This window comes from Brassica napus, chromosome C3 (genome assembly GCF_020379485.1).
Source record: "Brassica napus cultivar Da-Ae chromosome C3, Da-Ae, whole genome shotgun sequence".
Lineage (NCBI taxonomy): Eukaryota > Viridiplantae > Streptophyta > Magnoliopsida > Brassicales > Brassicaceae > Brassica > Brassica napus.
In genome coordinates this window covers 20,219,900-20,245,499 of record NC_063446.1, presented here as the reverse complement: position 1 = coordinate 20,245,499, position 25,600 = coordinate 20,219,900, and the positions used below count along the sequence as shown (strand labels likewise).

At 33.7% G+C, this 25,600-nt stretch overlaps 1 protein-coding gene across 1 annotated transcript; it reads left to right on the top strand.

Moving 5' to 3' along the window:
* The first annotated feature begins 21,251 nt into the window (after positions 1-21,251).
* Positions 21,252-23,182, top strand: LOC106385728 (auxin-responsive protein SAUR36-like). The gene has a single exon (XM_013825626.3). It carries the CDS (start codon positions 22,499-22,501, stop codon positions 22,994-22,996), a length of 498 nt encoding a protein of 165 aa, XP_013681080.1. The 5' UTR covers positions 21,252-22,498; the 3' UTR covers positions 22,997-23,182.
* Positions 23,183-25,600: the final 2,418 nt, after the last annotated feature.

Genomic DNA, 25,600 nt, shown 5'->3' with positions numbered 1-25,600 from the left:
CAAACCATTCTTGTATAGCTTAAAAGTTGGAGCAAAAACCCGATCTTTCTTCACTTCTTTCAACTCCTTTGGCAGCCATTCCTCCAACCTTTCCATATAACATACCATTCTGCAGTTGTTATTGATCTGAGTCACTTGGGTCTCCTCACCATCCTTAATAAGCCGCTTTGGTAACTCCCCAGACATACCTACAATCAAAGATAAAAGATTGAAATGAGAGCAGAAACAAAAGATAAGAACTAAAATATACTTTCACTTCTACAATCTACGTACTTTAAAACACATGTTCCACCTATATCTAACTTTTCACAGAACAACAACCATTACATACATACATCAACGAATCTAATTGTGTAACATTATAATCGAAAGACAACTAGTATAATATTCCGAGACACAAAAATTTCCCCTTTCCAAAAACCTAAATCAATACTCTTTACAAATCAAAAACAGTAACATGCATGGCAAATCGGTTTTAAGATGATTAATCAACCCATAAAACTAAGGGAACTAACTTAGTTGAAGAAAGATGACAAATCGGTCTTAGTCAAATCTTGGGTTTAGACAAGGGATCTATTAAGAGAATCAATAGAAGAAATCACATACTTAGTGTGAAGAAACGTGAGATTTTGATGAAATTGACGGAAGAACACTTCGATTTTGCAAAGAACCGTCGGACGAAACTCGTTGAGGAAGAAGACTTCGATTTCGTTGGATGTAGTGTTTGAGAACGAAGAGGAAATTGACGAAAACGAGGTTAGAGAACGAGGTTAGAGAGGAAAGGATTCACAGAACCATGATGAAGAACTTTTAACCCTAAATCGCCACAGAAGGAGTGAAGAGAAACGACAGAGAAGACGAGATAAAAAAGGGTTATTAGATTTACCTTAAACTCTTTAACCGTATTTCTTTTTCCCTTGTTTATACTTGTTTTTTTTTACTTTTTTAATTAATATTAAATCAATTACGAAAATTATAATTTATATTTAAAATTCATATTATTTGGTTAATTACAAGGGCATTATGGTATTAACAAGAAATAAAATCCTAGTTTCCCAAAAAATCTTCAAAAAATCTTATTGAGACAAATCAAACTTGAAAGTGTCTTTTTTTCCCAATTTTCCCTAAAAACAATTGTCTATGATAATTTTCTGGTGGTTTTTGTACATGACAAGTAAGAAACATGCAACCCATATAATATGACAAACTGTGATATCTAAGGTCAAGGCTAAATATACTAAGCAAATGAATAGGACCATAAGTAATTTGGTTGTATATGTATAATAGTAACTAATACGTATGTCTACTAAATGAATTTTTATAGCAAGTAAATTTAATATATTAAATTCTGAAAATTAGATGGTTCAGTTATTATTTACATAATTTTTATTCATATAAAGAGTGTAAATAGATTTACAATTTCTCTTTATAGAGTTGAGTTTAATAGTATATCTTTATTTTTAAACATGACACTGTATATTTATATACTGATTAAATTAGGTTTATGTATACACAAAATTTAACAGTTCGACACTGCCAATTTATAACAGGATAATATTTTACTTATTTTTGAAACATGATACTGTATATTTATATATTATTTAAATTGGGTATATGTATACAAAAAATTTACACTTTAATATTTATAATATGTAAAAGAAGAAAAATAAATTAAATTATCTGTCAAACTAAATAAAATGAAATTACCTTCCATTTAAATAATATCCAAATATTTATTTGATTCTCTTATTTTCTACTTTAATTTATATTTCACATATTTTTATAAATTTATATTTAAAATTTCTATTTGAAATATTTTTTCTTTTAAATAAACATATATATTTTTTTTTTAACTTTGACGAATTAACTTTTTAGTCATGCTCTTTTTACTCTTTTTAAAGAAATTCAGATGGTTCTTCCTTTGCTTTAGGCTTTAGCGTGTGGCCTTCAACTTCCCAGCAAGCTAAAATGTAGTTGCCTTAAAGCATTTTCTTCTAAGTTTCCGTTTGCTTATAAAGAGGGGTTTGTCCCTGACACAAGTTCTCGTTTCACCTGGGCGTTGGATCCCTCAGCTGTTGGCTATTGTCTCCACTTATCCTAATAACATACCTCGGGTTAAAGTTTCACATATGTATTTGAAAGAGTAGGACGAATCCACTACAATCATACAGTAAGTATCTTGTATGGAAGATTGCCTTCATATATATATGAAAAGAATTATAACTTATAAAACAAAGCTACAAAATATGGGTTTGAATTGGTTTTACCTCTACTATCTGCAAAACGATGTGTTTGTTGCGGTTGTTAGCATTTTATAGCAATCACAACATATATTGTTAGGGCTGGGCATAATATCTATGATCCGAAATTCAAACCAGAACCAGACACAAACTAAAAAATCCGATTTTAGTGATCCAATACGTAAAAATATCTGAATGAATCTTGTATGGTGTTACAAATAACCCGAAATGTTAATGACCGAACCCAAACGAGTAACCCAAAAATTCCAAAGTAATAGTTTAATAGAAATATTTGAAACATATATAAGTAACTCAGATACTCAATTCAATTTTTATTTTTATATGATATATAAAATAAGTATTAAAAATTAAACAAATACTTTAAAGTATGAAGTTATCTATAAATAAGTAATTTATAATTTGCTTTTTGAAATAACAAATCAACTCTATCTATAAATAATGGATATTGTTTACAAATAATTTTTTTTTGTTTTCATACTTGATTTAACACTTTGTTGTTATTTTATCAACTTGATATGTGGTGGATTATTTTCTATTCAGTCTAACTATTTTCTTATGTTTTGTTTAATTGTTTTTTATTTTAGATATATTCCAATCGAATTGATATAACCCGAATCCTAATGATATATGGTTACTTTATGGGTTTTATGATGTATTACAAATTAAAACTGATCCGAAGAGTTATTATTCAACCTGACCCCTTCTTAAAAAATATTAGAACTGATCGTAGGAAGATTAAACCTAAAGTCCGAAATACCTGACCCAAAACGGATACATGAACATCTATGCTTAAATATTGTTAATATATCGTTTAAGATTAAATTCTCAAAATCAAAATTTGATTTTTCTATCATTTTCAGTTGCGGTCAAGTAAATAAAAAAAATTATTACACTAACGAGTATCATAATTTATATTTGTAAGAATTTGAACCAAAATATTTTCTATAAAATTTTATGTAACCACTTATATATATACATAGAGAGATCAACAAAAGAATTTTTAAAAATACAATATAATCTTCATACAAGGAATAATTTTTATTAGAAGTTATTAATTGTCTCCAAACTAAAACTAGATAAAATGCATAGTACTATTAATTATATTAAATTAATAATTTTATATTTATTATAATATTATGATTTTGATACTTTTATAAGTAAATATTAGTTTACTACTGTTAATTTATTATTAAACTTCTGAATTTGATTGTTAACCAATCATATGTGAATAGTTTCACCATTTCTCATTCTTATGTCATTTGTGCAAATAGCTTATTAATGTTTAAAACTCCAATCACCCATCTATTAACTTTTGCACTTGTATTTGTAACAATTGCGAATCAGACTCTAAGTATAAGAATAAAATCTTTATCAAAGCTTTTTTGTTACATGTTATACTTTGTCAAGCTTAATGAGGTAAAAACACCAAATTGATGTTTTTTATATTGTTGAAACTATAATCTCCAAAACATGGTGAGGCACAAGAAATCAATCTAAACCAACCAACTATAAAGAATATGAAACCACACTTATTTATAAAATTGAGGTAAAGGACGGTACTATAGGAATGCCTCACCCATAGAACCGATCCGTTCATACTTCCCGTCGTATGGTTGGAAGAATATTATATCTGCTAGATTTCTGGTTTGCAAAAGACTAATCAAAAAGGTGGGAACGGGGTCCTCTATCTCTGTATGGAGTGATCCATGGCTCCCAACCACTCGTCCGAAACCAGCAAACAAAAATCATCATGACACTTATCAGGACCTCACAGTGGACTCTTTGATAGATCTAATTTCACGAACTTGGAAGTCGCAAGTAATTCGGAATTTGGTGGATCCCCAGGATGCTCAAATTATTGAAAGTATTCCTTTGAGTAAGACTCAGATGGTGGATAGGAATGAATGAAACTTCACAAATAATGGGAAATATTCGGTTAAATCAGGACATCAGTTAGAACGGGTCTATCCGGACAAGGCAAAACAACCAGTGTTTTATGGTCCCACAGTGTATATTCTAAAAGCGTTCTACTGGGAGGTGAGATGCCCTTCGAAGATTAAGCACTTTTTATGGAAAATGTTATCCGAATGTATAGCTGTTAAGAAGAATTTGCAAGCAAGAGGAATGAAGGGAGATATCTGTTGTGTTAGATGTGGAGTTGAGGAGAAATCAATAAACCATGTGTTTTTTGAGTGTCCTCCTGCGCGTCAAGTTTGGGCTTTGTCAAAGATACCGTCTAACCCAGTCTACTTCCTCACTAGTTCTCTATTTATGAACATGGATCATCTTTTCTGGAGGTTACTCCCGAAGATGGAAGATCATCATTTTGCATGGATATTGTGGTATATTTGAAAAAGAAGGAATAATAAGGTCTTTAGTAATTTGGATATTGACCCAAGAGATATACTTACGCTTGCAGAAACTGAATCAACACTTTGGGCTGAGGCTCAGGTGATGAAGACTAAGCAAGCACCACAACAGACTGAGGTTTTGAATCGTCAGCCGAGGGTCGATCGTTGGTGCTTTATAGATGGTTCCTGGAAAGATAAAGAACCTTATTCAGGTCAAGGATGGTATAGCATACTCGAGGGTTTTCAGGGATTGATGGGTGCAAGGAATACTAGGGCATTTCTTTCACCTCTTCATGCAGAGATGGAAGCGTTGATATGGGCAATGAAATGTATGAGGAATTTACATCAGTTTCAAGTTACTTTTGCTACGGATTGTTCTCAATTGGTGAAGATGGTTTCGGAACCAGAAGAATGACCGGCGTTTTAGAGTTATCTGCACGACATAAAGTTACTGAAGACACGTTTTACTAGCTCAGAGATCATTCATGTACCTCGGACGGAAAATCAAAAGGCGGATAGTCTAGCACGATGTGCTAGAAAACAATCGTCTTTCGTCATTCACATGGATGCGGAGTTACCGGATTGGTTCACAGAGTCTATATGAGTCTGTTTGTTGATGACAAAAAAAAGAGGTAAAGAGAAATCGAAGAACCATATTTTGCATCTAGAATAACAGTTTAACAAAAAAAGTCTGAAGAAAAAACTAAAAACACGGACCGTGACCTTTTGGTCGAGTGGTAATGTGACGGATTTAAGGTGCCAACACGTTTTAGATTCAGTTCACTTGGTGCACGAAACTAAGTCATGTTGTTTCTGAACATCTACACGGATATTGACCTCTTCTTACAGTCCATCTGCAAATCCGAAAAAGGGTCTATGCTTGGTTGCTCCTCTCCTTGGAATTAGTTTTGACTTCTCAATTGGTATAGAATACCTCCAAATAGAGCCGAAAGCACGAAATAGGTAAGAGAGGACAACAGGACCAAATCTGAAGGAAAAATTGCCATTTAAACACCAAAAGTATATTGTGTCTGACCAGCACAAATGGAAACAACACTAGCAAATGCCTAAATCAAAACACTCCAACTGCATCCAGATTCTTTAACACCAACCAACCACGTATCTACAAAAGAATTAGACACTAATATTTGAAGAAAACGAAAACCTAAAATAAAATAATATAAGCAAAAATCTAGCAGAAAGTAAAACAAAGCTAAAAGTGAAAAAGCATAAAACTAATAAAAAAGCACAATGTCAAGATTAAAAGTTACATGTTTACCAAAAAAAAAGGATTAAAAGTTACTGAACATAGGTCGGATTTAGTATCTATTTTGTTTTCGTTACCTTTTAAGTCCTACCTTTCAAAAATTTGCTCCACATGATTTTTTCTCTTCTTATTTGATTCCATTTTTGATTCTTTAATAATGCTTATAAAATTAAACCAAGCAAATCATATTAAAAGTATTTGTGTAATTGACATTTACTAAAAGCGTCTCCACAATTTCATGACGGTCATGTAAATGAAAATAATTAATTAATCCCGTGATGACTAATCAATAAGTAATACTACACAATATCAAATAATTAATATGTGGCAGGAAAACATTAAGATCCATATATGATTGGTGGATTAAGAACAAAATTACTTATTTGTTTATATTTTGTCTTCTTGCCTGCAAACACCTCTGGTTCTGACTTTCTTTAGTTGTTCCTTGTCTTTGTACTACGATGATACAGTAACGCGCGTCTAATTGTTCACTAGCCACATGAGTTTGGCTCGAGTCGCCTTCATCGCGTTACTACTGTTGCGTTATTGATTTCTATTTTATATTATTATTACTAAAAAAAAAATTGAACTTTATTATTACCCGTTTTTTTAACTGAAAATCAGGAACTAGATATATATAGTTCCTGATTGATGTCACTTATGATTTTATCCATTTTTATAGATATGAAACTTGGGCTTTATAATGTATATATTCAAAAATAAATCTAATTTTTATTTTGTAAGCATAAGCTAAGGTTTTTTATTTCACGAGAGCAAATCGGGAACTAGATATATCTGTTAACGCTGACATCAATCTCTCCATCATATGATAATCTTGCTTGATTATCCTCTAATCATCGTGTTCCAAACGATAATTTTCAGCAGCAATCTTCATCTGCGTCTGATTACCATCATAAAAAAAGACTATGATAGCTCTCCACCAACACTCACTTTTATTCAGACGAACACCATTTTCACTGTCTCAAGCTCTGTTTTGATATGGATTCTCTCTCTTTTCTTTTTCTAGATATTTTTTTCATCTTTTTAACCAGTTGCTCATACAATAACATAAAGGCGATCTGGTCAGAATTTCAACAGATATATAACATATCATAGCACTTGTATCATATAATTAGTTTTTTTTTAACTTTTAAAATTTTAGATTATACGTTCCCGTTTCCCTTTAAACTTTAGTTGTCATGTCACATGTGTCTCTTACATTGGTAAACTGGTTAGAACTACGGGTGCGATCATCGATTTGATAGTTAGGACATTTGTGTACATAGATTCTTAACTAGAATTTCTCAACGGAAATAATATTATTTTGATGCGAATGGCTTTATGCTGATTTTTATTTCCTTTGCTGGTGGTAAATTTATGTTTTCATTTTGATAAATAGTCACTGGAATTTGTTTCAAATTTATTTATATATTATTAAGGTAGATGTCCGCAAATTTGCGGATATAAATTTGGAGAATTTAAATATAATATTATATTTTGCATTCAAATTTATAAGATGAAATATGTTTTTCAACATCCATATTGGTCTAGGTTTTTTCAAAATATCAATTTAATATTGCATAGTTTTTTTAAATGGTGGTATATGTTTGTAAATAAAAGACGTATAAATATTTGTTTATTAGTTTGGTAGTTTTCTAGTTATGCTATATTTTTAATCATCTATTTTTTTAAAAAAAATACTAATAAGATATTACGTGAATTTCTTAATGGTAAATCCTACTAAAAATACAATATAAATGTAGGACTTATTGAAAATACTATGGGTGTGATTGGTAATGGTTGTGGATGTTGTCCAACCCCATTTATTTCTACAATACTAAATTCACATCAATCAAGCTTTAATAAAAATTTCAAAATGATAGCTTTTGAAATAACCTACAGTTGTACAAGTGATCTATAGAACCAAAAATCCAAAGCATTTTTTTGGAGCTTTCCATAAAATTGTAAAGCAATAAAATCTAAAGCCATAACAAAAAGTTTTGATATGACTTTTTATAATTTGAAGTTCTTCAAATATAGTAATACTTTTCTATAAATTTTTATTATATCAAATTTGTACTTTGTTTTTAAGATGATTATTTTTTGTAATTTTCAAAGATCATCTAATATGTTCGAAAGAGATCTTTTATTTTTATTACAAAAAGTTATTTTTATTACTAGGTGTGTTTGATAACAAATTTATAATAAATTTCGGAATATGACCTTTATTCCTTATATTATTTATATAACTACAAAAAGGATCATATTACATCACATAAATGGTATCATAAAAGTAAATGATTTTTTTTTCAAACTACTCATTGATAAATGATACAAATAATATGTGTTTAACATCAGTTATAATAACTGACGTTGTTGTCAAATTATTAGCATCAATTCAATAAAATTGATATAAATCTATACTAAGTTACATCACTTTTTAAAAATTGATATAAATATGAGTTTACATCAGTTATATAACTGATACATTTTCTAGTTTTCATTAACATTACTTACAAAATTAATACAAGTTGATATTATTTAAATAAATGAGGAAATTATTTGACATCATTAATAAAATGATACTAATTTAAGTTTAGTTTTTTTCAAAAAACTTATTTTTAGTTAAAAGTTGTTTACTTGTTCGTGTTCGTCACCCTATATTTTGGATATTTCCCCATTTTTTTTTCAAAATTTAGCAAATTAGTTTTTTAATCACGGATATATTACAAAAAAAATAAGAATGGATTGTACGCTAAATATATATATAACATTACAGTATTTTATATAGTCTGAGGCTGATCAGTTACAATCCCCAAAACAGAGGAACCACTATCAAAATTAACAAGCCACTTGAACCAATATGTTTTTAAAAGTAAATAAACTACACACCAAAAAAGAGAATTATCGTAGGAAATATTTTGGTGGTTTAAATTTTTTTTTTGCTTTAATTTAACTGGCCCATGTTTTTATATAACCGTTTCACTTCGATAAACTAAGACATAATATTCTTTATTTTTTGTTAAGATCTTCATCGTTGATCTTCATCGTTGATCTCCCTCTCACCCGTTAGTAAACATGAATATTTGAAATCCATAATTATCACCAAATAAGTTATGAATTTCATCAAGGAGCTCCAATATTAACTGATATACATGAGTTAATAAGAAAATATTAAAAAAATTATTTTAATTATAGAGAAAATGAAAGTTTATTAAACATTGACGTAGAAGACTTTTACGAAAAAAGACTTCTTTGGAAGTCTTCCATTTATGTCGTCATTTTTTGCAATTGTAAAGTTACAAAAGAAGACTTTTAGAGAAGTCTACTCTACAACAGAAATCTTGAGAAATCCTCTTTTGTAAATATTGGCTTAATTTTGAATTTGACAAATCTTCCAAAATACTAGAGAAGGCTTTCATATATTTGAATTTTTTTTGGAAGACTTCTAGAGAAGTGTTCTCCAAGAAGACTTCTAGAGAAGTCTTTTCACGTTCACATGAAATCTTTTCGCTGTCGCAAGAAATCTGCGTAGGTTACTTTTGCAATCGATTTTATTTGACTTTTTCAAAAAAAAAAATCTTTAGAAGTCGTCTCTCGTAACAAAAGGTTTGACCAAATATTCGGAATAAAATTCGAGAAGTCTTCTCATTAATACTAAAATTTTTACTATTAGTTGTCAATTGCAGACTTCTTGCGATAGTGAAAAGACTTCATCTAACAGTAAAGAAGATTTCTCGGGAAGTCTTCTATAAAAAGTCAATTTTCTGACTTTGGTCAATTTCAAAATTAACTTTCTTATCCAAAAATACTTCTTAAGAAGTCTTCTCGTTTATTTTTTGTTGACCAAGAAAAGTTAGAAGATTTCTAGAGAAGTCTTATTTAAAACACACACAAAAGGTTAATTGCAAAACTAATCTATGCATTGACCAGAAGACTTTTTTAGAACTCTTCTTCGCGAACAGATCTGAAAAAAAATCAAATATTATTTTTTGATCAGGTAAAATTCATGTTTAGCTTTACAAGCACACATGACTTATAACTTCTTAATGGAAGTTACTTTCTTGACCATGAATCATGAACTTGAGTAACTATAATAAATTTAAAGTTTTTGAAATAAAAAAGAAGTTATAATTTTTTGGATGAAATAAGAGATATGTTAAAGGGAAATGGTTTGTGTGTGTTAAAAATGAGTATACGAAGATGTATATGTTAATTTTATGTGCATTTAGAGCTTGAAATTGGTTGTTCATTGTGGTTGGTGTTTTGATAACAATAACAATGTTGTAAATAAATGAGGAAGATGATGATGAATGAGTAATATATTCATTTTTGAAAAAAGTTAAAAAATAAATAATAATTGTATTTTCGTGAATAGCTCGAACTTCTAGCGTGAATATGGCAAATGAAAGTTAAAAAAAAAAAACATGGATCATTTTTGTGTGTTAACTTCAAATTTTGAGTCATATTTGAAAAAATCTAAATTTCTTTTTGGTGCAATTTGTTCAAAAAACTCCCCACTATGTTTATTTGGATTAGGGGCGCTCTCCATCCGCCCCTGTTGGATTCTTTGATGATGTAATATTGTCATGTGTATGAATAAGCTTTAAATATTTATTGAAAATGATATTTAAATAACATCAGAAAGATAAGAAGAAATGACAAATGTATATGCATGGTTCAGTGTTAGGTAAACATAACTACATAAGTACATAAAACTGTTAGTTTCTACTTCCATAAAGGTTTGGAAGTTCTTTCTTCTTTTTCCCTTTTCTACCTCCAACTAAATTAACACGTTTTCAATTGTTATAAAATGTAAATCGTAGCAACTGGATTATATCTCTTTGTCTTTTGAAATAGTGGATGGGCAAAAGAGAGGAGAATCTAAAAGAGTGTGTGACGAAAGAATAAGAAAGAGTTACAACTTACAAAACGTGTGTCGTTTATCGTAACGCCTTGAAAATATATTATTCTCTACGCATTATATTCCGATAGATATATCGAACGTTACACGTTCTAAATTTTTGTTTTTTTTAGAAAAAGAATTTGGGTTTGGAAAAAGGAACAAATGCAAGAAGAGAGACGAAAGAATTTTAAAATATGTTCTGTGAGATAACGATGGTTACTAATTTGAGTTAAGAGTTAATGTTCTAGCAAAATTTTGAGAAAAGTTCGTTCGTTCGTTCTATTTTTGCAAAGCTTTTTCATAAACAGTGAGAATGAGAAAAAGAAAGCAGAATTAATAAATGGCTAATCAGTACACGACTTTGTAAGATTTACACATGTACAATCGCAATATTACTATATAGGGAGAATTGCCAAGTGTGACTCAAAACTTGGAGTAAAACCCAAAACAATACCCCAACTTGGGTCAAAGGCAAAAGTAACCTAAAAGGCTATTGAAATTACAACTATCCCCTTGTGACCAAACAAAAAAACGGAATTCTTTTTACGTTTCTACCCCTCGCAAGTCGTCTGTTTAGACGACTTGAAAATAAGTCGTCCAGACGACTTAACTTAAAGTCGTCTGGACAGTTAGTCTTAAACATAATTTAAAAATTTTGTAAAAAATATTTTGATAAGTGAAAAATGGGAATTATGTAATTAACATATGTCTTAGGAGGTATAAATTAAGATATAACAAATTTCAATTGTTTTCAGCATAGATGAGTGAAAGTAGTGAGTCATGATATTCTTAAGTTTATGTTTCATCAACATATGTTGTAGTATTGTATGTGTTCTTAGGGTTAGATTTTGGAAAGCATTAAAACCGTTTTTGAAAATTTTTAAAATTACTTATGCGTGTTCATTTCTGTGTATAGTAAACACTATTTAAGTATAATTTGATTATATAACGTGGTTAGTTAGTTAATCTAGTCATTTTAGTTTAGGGGTTCATTTTAGGGTCTAGGACGACTTAATATTTTGTCGTCTGAAAACAGACGACTAAATATTAAGTCGTCTGTTGTACATTATCAGCCAGAATAAGTCGTCTAAACCGGACCAAACCTTAAAGTTTACCAATGTAATTTTAAAGCTAACCGGATTATTTACCCAATATATAAGGTGATTTTTTTTTTTTGTTTCATTTTTCGCGATATTCAGAAACCCTAACAGTTCTCTCTCAAAGGCGATTTCGAATTCCCACGATTTCCGAACAAACCATCGTTCTCAACATCGGCTATCTATCTCACTTCATTCTCACCGTTGTCGCCGCAGCTTCTTCTAACCCTAGCGCCGCCGATTCCTCTAAACCCTAGCGCCGCCGATTCCTCTAAACCCTAGCGCCGCCGCTTCCACTATTTCCGAACAAACCGTCGCCCTCGCCACCGTGGTCACCAACGTTCTAAACACTAGCGCCGCCGCTTCTTCTAAACCCTAGCGCCGCCGCTTCTTCTCTGTAAACCTTAGCGCCGTTTCTCTGTAAACCCTAACGCCGCTAAGTCATCAATCTCGAGGAAAAGATGAACATAAAACGTTGTCTCTATCAATTTACTCATTCTCACCGTTTCACGTTTATTTTTTCAGATCTATAACCGCAATGACGAGTACTCCAACTCCTTCTGCGACTGGAAGACTTGTAAGTAATTTAAGTCGTCTGGAAAGTCTTCCAACTGGACGACTTAGTAGATGACTTAAATATAAGTCGTCCATTTGGAAGACTTTCCAGACGACTTAATTATAAGTCGTCTACTAAGTCGTCTGGACTTATATCGTTGTCTTTGATTATTTTGCAGACAAAAAGGATGGATATTCCAGAACTCCCCCGTAGGTTATACACATCAGGGGAAGAACCAGAAGCCCACAATAGCATTTCGTATCATACGGATAACAGCAAGTTGCATACTGCTCTTAGGAAAGCTCTTACTGATGACGAATTTGAAGAGCTCAAGGAGTCGAGTTTGGGAGTTTTCATCAAGTTCAAGGAGCAGGGATTTGGTTGGGCTTCAAGGCTGGTTCACTACATGCTCAGTTTCAAGCTGGACATTAAGAAGAAGTATGAGATGTGGTCTCTCGTTGGTCCAGAACCTTTGAGGTTTTCACTGTTAGAGTTTGAAAACCTCACTGGTCTAAACTGCGAGTACATCGAGGACCTTGAGACACCAAAATGTGATGTTACCCCAGAGATGGTTTCTTTCTGGGGGATGCTGGGAGTTCATCTGGAAGCTGGGCCAACTACTGATCAGATAATAGCAGCACTGCAGAGATGCGGGGATTGGTCCAGGGAAGATCGCAAGCGGCTCGCGTACCTCTCCATCTTCACTGGATTCATTGAAGGGAGAAAGTTTTCAACCGCTACACGATCTACTCTGGCAAGGCTAGTGATGGATTTAGAACGGTTTGAGAATTATCCATGGGGGAGAGTCGCATTTAAGGTGCTGATGGACTCTTTGTGGAACAAAGAAATTGCTGGCTGTTACACCGTGGATGGGTTTATACAAGTTCTTCAGGTCTGGACGTACACAGCTATGCCGGAATTGGGTGCTAGTATTGGTGGTCCCAGAGCAGACAGTCCGTCTCCACCGATACTGGCTTACGAGGGCAGCAGAGGCCGCAGATCAATGAAAGCTGCTATCTTGAGTCAGGTATTTACTTCAATCCAAAAGTCTGCGCAGACGACTTATTATAAGTCGTCTGGAAGGTCGTCCAGCTGGACGACTTATCGGACGACTTAATTAAGTCGTCTGGAAAGTCTTCCATCTGGACGACTTATTAGACGACTTATTATAAGTCGTCTGGAAAGTCTTCCATCTGGACGACTTATTAGACGACTTATTATAAGTCGTCTGGAAGGTCTTCCAGCTGGACGACATAGTAGACGACTTATAATTAAGTCGTCTATTTAGTATTTTTTTTCAAATATCTAACTCGATTCTTCTATTTACTGCAGACCCGCGTGATCAACTTTGTTGAGAAGGACATTAGTGAAATGTGGCCAAAATGGGACTCTGAGGTTGAGGACCTGCCCGCGGAGAACATCATTAAAGTCATGTATGAGCGGAGACCGTGGAAGTGGACCATGGATTGCTGGGAAGTCACTGGTACTAAGGTCAATACAAAACCTAAGGTTGTGACTCCATCAAAGAAGGCCAAAGAGATGGTTGTGTTGGAGGAGGAGGAGGAGGAGGAGGAAGACAATCCAAGACCTCGGAAGAAAGCTCGTAAAGAGGCTCCTAAAGTGGCTAGTGAAGAGGCTAGAGAAGAGGCTAGAGGGGTGACCAGAGAGGAGTTGGAAATTATGTTCAAGGGCGTAGCTGACTGCATGAAAAAAGGGTTTAATAAGTGCATGAGGGAGTTTAGGAAGTTGTCCGATAGATTGGAAGCTGTGGAGAAGAAGGTTGGTGTCACCAATCAGGCTACCCCTCAAGATAAACAGCCTACCCCTCTTGCCAAAGAAACCGGGGGTAGAAACAAACAGGCTACCCCTCAAGATAAACAACCTACCCCTCATGCCAAAGAAACCGTGGTTAGTAACCAGCCTCCTCCTCATCAAACCAAACAGCAGCCTCCTCCTCCTCAAAAGAAACAGCCTCCTCCTCAAAAGAAACAGCCTCCTCCTCAAAAGAAACAGCCTCCTCAAATCAAAGAGGTTAGTATCAAATCCAGGGTTAACTAGTTGTCCAGACGACTGTAAAAGTTGTCTGGACGACTAGTTGACCCTGGACGACTTAAACGTAAGTTGTCTGGACGACTAGTTGACCACGGAAGACTTAATTTTAAGTCGTCCAGGTCCAACTAGTCGTCCAGACAACTTTTGTTTAAGTCGTCCAGAGTTAACTTGTGTGCAACTTTTATTGCAGAGATGGTTGCCGGAGGATACAGCAACCGAGGCATTCTCGGTAAATAAGACCTCCAAAGAGATTGTTGCTGTCACTTCCACCGATCACCAACCGAGCCTCGCTTCCACCGATCAACAACTGAGCCTCGCTTCCACCGAGCCAAGCGATCCAGTTTCAGAACCGAGCCTGGTTGTATTGGACAAGCGTGCAAAGAGTAAAAGAGCGAAGAAACCTGCTCCCACTGTGAGATCTCCTTATACGGCAGAGAAAAAAAAAGATAAAGTGGGAGCCTATAATCCATTTCCGCCAGTAAACAAAGATCGGTTGAAGGAACTCGCTGATTGGTTGAAAACTGATCCGTAAGTGATTGCTTTACCCATAATAGCTTGATTTAGTCGTCCAAAACTGATTGCTTTTTTTGTTTGCAGTCATTATTTAACTAAGACCGAGGACAAACCACGTACATCACCAACAAGGTGGTACCACTTCCTCCGGACAGCCAGAGGATGGCTGGAAGACTGCGTAAGTCTTCTGCACACGATTTAAGTCGTCTACAAAGTCGTCCAAGTAGACTACTTTCCAGACGACTTATTATAAGTCGTCTGGAAAGTCGTCTACTTGGACGACCACGTAGACGACTTATATTTAAGTCGTCTGGTAACTTCTAACTTGTTATATTTAATATGCAGCATATAGATGCTTGGATTAATGTGCTAAGGCAGAGGTATCAGGAGAACCCACAAGCTTTCAGGAGCGAGCGAATGTGCTTCCTGGATCACAACTTTTCCCAGTCTTGGAGAGAGCAGTATCACCTCTTCAAAACATCGGAACCTGATCACAAAGGTTTAGGAAGAGTTCTACCTGGTGGGGCGTCGTATTTTTATGACGGATCAATACCTTCATTTTGCCAATCAAACAAGAAGTGGGGGGAGGACATTGATGATATCTATGCGCCAGTGAACTTGGACGACAAGCATTGGGTTGCTATTTGGATATCGATCCCTAAGAGGCACATAGTCGTCTGGGACAGCATACCTTCATCTAGTGTACCAGACGCATGGGATGCGATAATGGAGCCTTTTCTCCAGATGGTCCCTTATCTGCTTGTTGAGTGCGCAGCCACCGACGAAATACGGGTCAAATACGGGTTGGAGCCATACACATATGAGAGACCGCTGAAAGGTGTACCCACGGCCAACAATGGTGATTGTGGCGTGTACACTTTAAAGTACATTGAATGTCATGCTCTCGGTGTCTCCTTTGACCCTAAAGACTTTGCTAGGTGCAACGCAAAGAAAATGAGGGATAATATGGCGGTGGATATATGGAAGGAGCTTGTTGATCAGCATCTAAAAGATAATGTGGATGGTGATAGGTTCGTGGGCTTGTATGATTAGATTAGTGTTTGTATTTGAACTTGTCTTTGTATTTGAATATATAAGTTGAACTTGTAAATATATAAGTTGTAAATATATAAGTTGTCTGGAAGATTAGTGTTTGTATTTGAACTTGTAAATATATAAGTTGTCTGGAAGAAATAAGTCGTCTGGAAGGTTTTCCAACTGGACGACTTACAAATAAGTCGTCTAGAAGGTTTGGACGACTTATTATAAGTCGTCTGGAAGGTTTTCCAACTGGAGGACTTACAAATAAGTCATCTAGAAGGTTTGGACGACTTGAAGGGATACTTGAAGGGACAGTAGAAGGTCGTCTAAAAATAAAATACACTGGACGACTTAGTAGAAGGTCGTCTAAAAATAAAATACACTGGACGACTTAGTAGAAGGTCGTCTAAAAATAAAATACACTGGACGACTTAGTAGAAGGTCGTCTAAAAATAAAATACACTGGACGACTAAAAATTTAGTCGTCTGGACGGGTAATCAAGACGGGACGACTTAAAAATTTTGTGTACATTGTGGTTTCGTATGGCCAGTTTCCTTGCAGTTTGAGCATCTCCGTGCCCTGTGTTTCTTCCTGGGTTTGTGTCCTCTCATCCTAGATAGCTCCAACCAAGATTGCCATCTTGATTTCTTCGGTCTCCCCCGACCACGCTTTAGTTCTGGAGGAAAGCATTCTCGTTCCTCAATATGTTGTGACACGATAGGATATATATTCTCTGAGTATCCTGCATACAGATAATTCTTTGAGTACAGTGGACATACAAGTGTGGAGATATGCAAACCAGCATGTATTCCAGCAGCTATAGCATGAGAGCAAGGTATTTTCTCCACTCCATAGACACCACAATCACACTTTGCATGTTCCAAATCAACCACACAGTCCATTTTGCCACCTTTGACAAAGAAATGCCATCCATCAATTGGTTCGACCGTCATCGTACCCGCTATCTCTTCTCGAACAGCAAGCAAGTATTCAACACCCCCGCTATGTTCAGTTGTGAGACTCAAAGCATCTTGTCTCCTTTTCCAATACCATTTTCCTAACTTCTGCCTTATGAACTCCAGCAGGAACGTAATCGGAAATCCTCTTGCTCGCTTCAGTGCGGAATTAATAGATTCAGCAATGTTGCTTGTTTTTATGTTGAACCTGTTCCCCTTACAATAAACCCTTGACCATAGCCTGACGTCGGCTTTCTCCAAATACGTTGCAAGTTCCGGGTTTGCACTCCGTATCTCAGCCATGTACCGGTCAAAATCGTAAACCGTGTGAGCATAAGCAGCCCCTTTCACCAAGTACATGAGATGTTTCCCTTTAAACTTTTTGACAATGTTATCTTGAAGGTGATAATAACATATTCCTCGGGTTGCCCAAGGAAACACCTTATCACACGCACTTTTAATGGCCTTGTGCCGGTCGGAGACTATCACCAGAGGCTTGTCATGAGATATACAACTAGCCAATTTTGTGAAAAACCATTCCCAAGAAGGTATATCTTCCTCATCCACGATCCCAAAAGCCAATGGGAATATCTGAAAATTGCCATCTTGTGCGGCTGCAACTAACATAGTTCCTCCATACTTTCCACTTAGGTGAGTTCCATCCACCACAATGACCCTTCTCTGATACTTAAAACCTTTGATAGAAGCTCCAAAAGAGAGAAATAGATACTTAAATCTTTTCATAGAATCAAGTTCTATCGCCGTGATAGAATCAGGATTTGCAATGGAGATTTGCTCGAGATATGATGCCAGACGCGAATACCCTTCTTCTGCTGATCCTCTCACCAATCTTTGTGCATATAACAGTGCTCTGTATGAAGTGGTGTAATCAAGCGCCATGCCAAACATGTTCCTCATTGCATCAGTGATATGCTGCGGAGTTATCCCATCAATGATTCCAACACGATCAATGAAAAGACTACCTACATACTTCGGAGTACAGTGTCTCCGCTGAGCGATTCGGTCTCCCGCTGAGCATAAATGTTTTTCCACATACTTTGTTACCCAAAACGTGTTTGTCCCATGTTTGACACTCGCTCTGACCTTCCATCCACAATAGCTAACCGGACATGTTGCCACAACGAGAGTTTTCGTTGATTTGTATAATTTGAAAGAAAACTTACCCCTCACTGCTGCCAACCGCAGCTCTGAAAGCAGAGCACCCTTGCTAACAAAACTCTGGTTGACATAGATACTGGTACCATTCGATTTTCCTCCTTCAATAGCATTTGTCTTAGCATATGTCTTTTGGATTTCTTCAAAACAAATATTATCATCATCTTCCTCGTCCTCATCTGGAACCTTTCCATAAAGACTGTAATCCCCACCATTCTGATCCGTTTCACCAACAATAGAATTATCAGCATCCTCCTCCCCATTTTCCTCCTCCCCATCTTCTTCCCATTCACCAGCTTCATCATTATCACCAACATCTTCTTCCCATTCACCAGCTTCATCATTATCACCAACATCTTTTTCCCATTCACCAGCTTCATCAATATCCCTTTTCTCTGAAACCGTTTCGACCTTGCTGCGGCTTGATACACAAAGACATACTCTATGGGTTTTGAGTATCTCCAGCAAGTTTCGAACTTGTCTATCACTTGTAACATGAATGGGAAGACTGCCTGGAGCCATCATCATTTCTGCTGGTAATGAGTAGCTAATCTCCACACTCACTGTTCTCATGTCCAGGTTATAATCTTCTTGAGCCATTGCAACAAGTTCAGCATGTGTTGAATCTTCATTCAATAAAAACAATCTTCCTCCTTTGAGATCATCAACCACAAAATCCCAACGGAAATCTCTCAACAACCATTCTCCATACACTGCATGTAACTGAAAAATCATCTGCAAATATTCAAAATAAAACACATTAGTAAACATAGAGAAAAGGGAAATGAAGAAGTTCAATAAACATTGCCGCAGACGACTTAGCATTAAGTCGTCCAGAAGACTTAAAGGTAAGTCGTCTAAAGAGGTCACTTTTGCAATTGAAAAAGTCGTCTAAAGTCGTCAAGCTTTGTTTGTTAAAAAAAAAACTTCAGACGACTTATATATAAGTCGTCTACGAGAAACGGGCTAGTTTTGCATTTGACCGAATCGTGTCAGATCTTTGACTATTTCTGGACGACTTATAATTCAGTCGTCTCTGGGAAAGTTAAAATTTCAATATTTTATGAAAACTTGACGACTTACACGTAAGTCGTCCTAGGTTAGTTTTGTAATTGAAAAATAAAACTTGAAATTTAACTTTCTCCAGACGACTTAGATGAAAGTCGTCCAGCTAAACGACTTAATTTAAGGTCGTCCGGGATAAGCAAGGTTTGACCAGAAAATTGGGAAAAATTCTGGACGACTTTGCTTTCCCCGGACGACTTTAAATTAAGTCTTCTAGAGGGACGACTTTATATTAAGTCGTCTGGTTAAAGTTAAATTATGAAGTTTTATTTTTCAATTACAAAACTAACCTAGGACGACTTACACGTAAGTCGTCAAGTTTTCATAAAATATTGAAATTTTAACTTCCCCAGAGACGACTGAATTATAAGTCGTCCAGAAATAGTCAAAGATCTGACACGATTCGGTCAAATGCAAAACTAGCCCGTTTCTCGTAGACGACGTATATATAAGTCGTCTGGAGTGTTTTTTTTTAACAAACAAAGCTGGACGACTTAATTTAAGTCGTCCGTTTGACCAGAAGACTCATCAGTAAGTCTTCTACATACAGATGACTTACTAGTAAGTCTTCTACGCGAACAGATCTTGAAAAAAATTCAAATTCGTACCTTAAACTAGGTGAGATGACTTCGTTTGCACACAGGGTCTTCTCCAACCACCCAGAACCTCAAACGAAAGCAACCGTAAGTCAAAACGAAAGAAATATGGCTCTGTCAAAAGCTTGAGTTTTTTGGATGAATATAGAGAGAAAGTGAAAGAAATGTTGTTTTTAGTTCATAACAATTGAAACAGAGAGAGTGTAAAGAGATTTACGTGCATTAAAGGGCATTAAAAGCTCCAAACAGTTCGTACAAGGTTGTTGCCACTATTCATTGCAGTGGCAGTATTGTAAATACTTGAAGAAGATGAGGTTGAGACAGTAAAGAAGCAATTTTCGAAAAAAAAAAAAAAAATGTTAATGGCATTTTCGTAGATAAAGTGCAGGTGTGGGGTTAAAATCTCAAAAAAAAAAGGAGTCAAAAGAAAAGGTTAGTTTTCTGTTTGACTCCAAGTTTTGAGTCACTTTTGCAAAAAGCCCTACTATATATGCATGAGTTCAAGAAAAATATTTATGAGCTAAAGTATTGTTTTGGCCAACTCACGTTAAAACTCATCATATAGAGAAGAAAATGTAACATCAAAAGAGAAGTTTTTAATTAACTTGGAGGAATTCTATAACTATGGAAGAACCCTGACTAATCCAAAGAGAAATGCAGTCACATATATACCATCTCTCCAGATATATATACAAACAAACGGTAAGCAGAAGTTCATATCCGTGTAGCTATCCCAAAAATAATGAAATTTAGTTTTGCGCAACAGATATATCGAAGTTGAAACATGGTGATGTCTCAATTTCGTCTTCTTATCACTTGACCACAAGATCCCAAACATCAAAGTAATTTTTGGCTATTACAAACAAGAAATCGAGTCGACTGATTACTTAACGTATCAATCGAAAAATATTGGCAGTGCGCCAACTCAAACTTTCTTTAGAGAAGAGTGTATGGCATCAATTATGCTTATATATTTGGAAATAAATGCATGTTTTGCATGGCTTTTACATTTTAAAACTTTTAAATAAAGTAACTAGAATGATTTTTGTATAATAAACAACAACAACAATAATAAAAATAATAATAGTAATAATAATAAAATAATAATAATAATAATAATAATTCTCAAACAGATATAAGCACTTGTAGTGAATCGGGGCATGTTACAAAGATCGCACGGCCGTGTCGACCGCCGACCAGATCCCACTCTATGTCCGTCCCACACACTTGTATGTCTTTTGTCTTCATCAACCTCTTCTATATTTTTATAGTGTTAATTGAAGCTTTCATTTGTATTATTTAAAATCCCACCTTATGCAATCTCCATATCTGAACTATAACTCTATTTTATAGATGCGTTGTTCCAAGTTGTCTTATCAAAACCATTATTAAATCTGACTTAACTATGATAAACAAAGCAAACAAATCTTATTTAATACCTACTAAGTTTATATACATGGATACACATATATATATGCTATGTATTATTCAAAGAAACGACATACTAAACGTATAATAGAGTATATTATAAGAAATCAAATCATATCATTCTAGATGCCACAACAAGAAACATGTTATTACTACTTTACATGAAATTTATTTAATCAGAAGATTAATCAACTAGTGGTTACGTAACAATGATCAAAATAACTAACTTATCAGTAAGAATAAATAACTATTTTTTACAAATGCTAAGTATATATATTAATGTAATTGTCAACTTAATTGATGTGGTGGAGATGAAAAATTCTTGTCCTTTTTCTTCTTATGTTCAGGTCCTGAGTTCTCGTCCCAAATGGAAATATAATCCTTTTTTAGTGGAAATACAATTGTATATGAAAGTTGATGAAAATATTGTAATTTGGAGCTAGAATTTTCATAATTGTATTTTTTTTACAACAAACGGATATTCTATTAATCAAACTTAAGGTGGTCTGGTAAATAATAAATATAATGGATCTATATATTTGTTTTAAGTCAACTATTTCGAAATTCCGTAATTTGAAAAGCAAGCTCAAATAAACATGCTACCTACGTAGTTTAGTTAGGTTAAATTCTTGAATAATTATACTCCAATTAAATCAAAATGTAAAATATCTTAGGTTAATATGCACATCTATGAAAAAATAATTTTATATAAAAATATCATTAAAATATAAATTATTTAATTAATTACAAAATAGACTACAAATATCCTTAACTCCACAATTTTAAAGAAATTTATACCATTTTTATGATAAGTATGATATGTTCATTTTTTTAGGTTTTCATTCTTTTGTTTTGACAAAAAAACATGTTCTCACTGGGGGAATGAAAAGTGAAAACAAGTGCTCTATCCCCCTTTTTCTCCCTCACAAACTCTTTTCTTAACTTAAAAGAATAAAAAGCACATCTAAAATTACATCTAAAATTAAAACTCAGAAAAAGTATTTAAAATATTGAATTTAGTTTACCGAAAAAATGTTGAATTTGGAAAACTATCCATCATGCACATGTAAAAAACACACGTACATCACATATTACCATCCAACGGTCACAGCTCAAACCCCTATATAAAGAGGTTGCTTCCTTCCCATACACAAAACAGTCTTTCTTCAGCTGTAAACACAAATACAGAGAGAGAGCAAACCCATTTCTTGAAATTCGATTTCAGACAAAGCATGAAGAGAGTCAGAGGTTTCAAGATTGGACATAGATTCGTCAAGATCTTTAGATGGATCCGATCCAAAAGAACTCAAACAATGAAACGTCAATGTCCGACCCGAATAACAAACCCGATCGCCGGAATCCGCTCACTAGCACGATCTCTAAGCCGTAGAGCCAAGAGACTGTGTGGTGGCAAGAAGAATTCGGGCCAGAGTCAGATCCGACTGGGTAAGGATCCGAGAACGTCTGCTTCGATAAAGGTTGTTCCGAAGGGACATTTGGTGGTTCACGTCGGCGAATCAGACGGCGACACGCGGCGGGTTGTAGTTCCGGTGATCTATTTTAATCACCCATTGTTCGGAGAATTGTTGGAGCAAGCGGAGCGGGTTCACGGGTTTGATCAACCGGGTCGGATCACGATTCCATGTCGTGTTTCTGATTTTGAGAAAGTTCAGATGAGGATCGCTGCATGGGATCACTGTCGCAGGAAGAGTAATTACAAGATTCTGTAATTTGACACATTCTTGTCTTAATTTAAAAAGAAAATAGAGGCCTTTTGTAAATATATTGGTTTTTTCCTTGTTTTATACACACCGTATGCCGTGTACATAAGTGTAAAACGACAAATAAAGTGAAACGGAGAAAGTAGTAGAAAACATATTAAATAAGTAATACTAGATGATTTATGTGGTTTTTAATTCTACCGAAATATTTGAAGAGTCTGTGATGGGTAATTCCACATTTTAGTGGTCCAAATCTTTCGCTTTAATAAGTACACTAATCATGAAATGGTTAAAAGTACACTAATAAGTATCCTGAACTTTAAAAATTCCTTTAGTAACAAAACATTCAACACTAAAAATATTTTATTCAAAAAGTTAATCAACACTACTATTTACGAAGGATATTAAAAGATAACGACAAGTGAACATCGTCACATACAACTACAGAGTATGATAATGAATCACCACGAAATTTCTACCACATTATTTGAGAAATAATTTTTCCAATTTGCTTATGTCACCATTATATTCATTGCTAATAGAAGAATTATTTTATCATATATTAATGTTTTTTAAACTAGTAAATAAATTAAATTAATAAATTTTATTGATATCAAATTCAAACAGTTCAAAATAGGGAAAATGTATATTTCGACCTGAACAATTTCTGTCGTGCTAAATACGCTCCAAACAATTGATTAGTGCCAAATACGACCCAAACTTAATAAAAATTCAAATTTTCTATCCGAACTTGTTTCTTTGACTCAAAAACTACCTTGACTAACATATTGTTAGTCAACCGTTAAAATTAATAAAAAAAACGTTGTTTTGTCTTTGGAATAAAATTGAAAAAAAAAAGTAAAGGTGACATTCGAGAAAGCTACCAAGTCTCAATTAAGGAACATTTTGATATGTAATTCTTACATGTTCATTTGCTCATAAATATTTGCACTATGGAATCATTTTGTGTATATACATCAACTAAATAACCCATATTCTTTTGGGATATTAAGTTGATGTACATATACAAAGGAAAATGTGAAAAAATAACCCATATTATGAATATAAAGAGAAATACATTAGGCACCATTAAAGAAAATGAGGGGATAAAATACCAAAATACGCATGTTTGGTTCAATAATATACCACAATTCAAAATTTGTGTTGTTGGTGATTCACTATGACCTTCATATTACCCAATCAAAGTTATGTAATTTTATTTTTACTTTTAGTTGAAGAAACCTAAGCTATTTAATAAAGTTGGAAAATCAATTTAATTTCCCCAGTGTTTAAGAGTATGAAAATTCAAAGGTATTTGCACTCCATACCCAAGCTTTTTAGTGTATGTATACACAAAACTATTATGTCCCACTATTTGGTAAATGTGTTTTGGCTCTGCTACCCCTAAATGTTATTATAACTCACTATTTGGTGAATGCTATTAAACCAAATAAAGACAGTTTTGACATTTTCATTAAGTCCCACATAATTTGTGTCATAGGTAGTTTTTTTAATTTCCAACTTCTTTTATGATTTTCACCTAATTCACTCAAAATTAAATAGTTATTGGGTAATTGTATTAAACTGAAAGTAATCATACTGGTACAAAAAAAAAGAATATTATGTTAAGTCACTTTTAATAAAACTTTAGAAATTACTGCATGTTGGATATATATATATATATATATATATATTTATTAAAAATTATAGCATATTAATTATAAGTTCAATGCCTTAATTTTGAAAAATACAACCAAAATCATAAGATTCAAAATCGATAACAAAAATCACTGTATTCATTTCAATTAACTCTATCAAATAAACCCACATTAAAATATATATAGTGAAAATATTGATAAACAAACTAAATTTTTTAAAATAAATTACAAGCTCAAAAATCAATGTATTCATTTCAATTAACTCTATTAAATAAACCCACATTAAACTCTATATTTTGAAAATAAAGATAAGCAAGCTCAAAATTTTGAAATAATATTACTCAGCTAATAAAATAAGTTTTCAAACTTCTTAAAATAAAAAGTGTAAAATAATTTTATTTTTCTATTTACTTACGCTAATATATTTCCACAATGGAAATGAAAGTTTTCAAATGATTTTTTTACATCAGTTTTCAATTGATTTAAGAGGTCTTTTGAAAGCATTTTAGATATGAGTTTCTCAAAACAACTGATTCTGATTTTATTTCTAATTAAAATGAGAAGTTGACCTCCAATAAAACTTATGTGGTACCTAATTCACAATTATTGTTTTGTAAAATGCTACCCTAAACCTAAAGAGTGTGATATACAAACATCTCAGATTTGCGTGTTCATTTTCTTTTGAATTTGAATGATAAAAATATTATTAGGGGATCTCCATTCAACAAAAAAAAAAGTTAAATCAAATCAATCACTTGCAAAATAATCTGAAAGTTTAAACCATAATAATAAACTAGACCCTGACTCGCGCACCAGCGCGGGTATGAATTTTCAGTTTTTAATTATTTATTTTATTAAATGATGTATTTGTAATATTCGTTCATATTATATTCATTAAGTAAATATTTTTTATTTTCATCTTAAACTATCTATATTTTTACGAATGTGTGATATC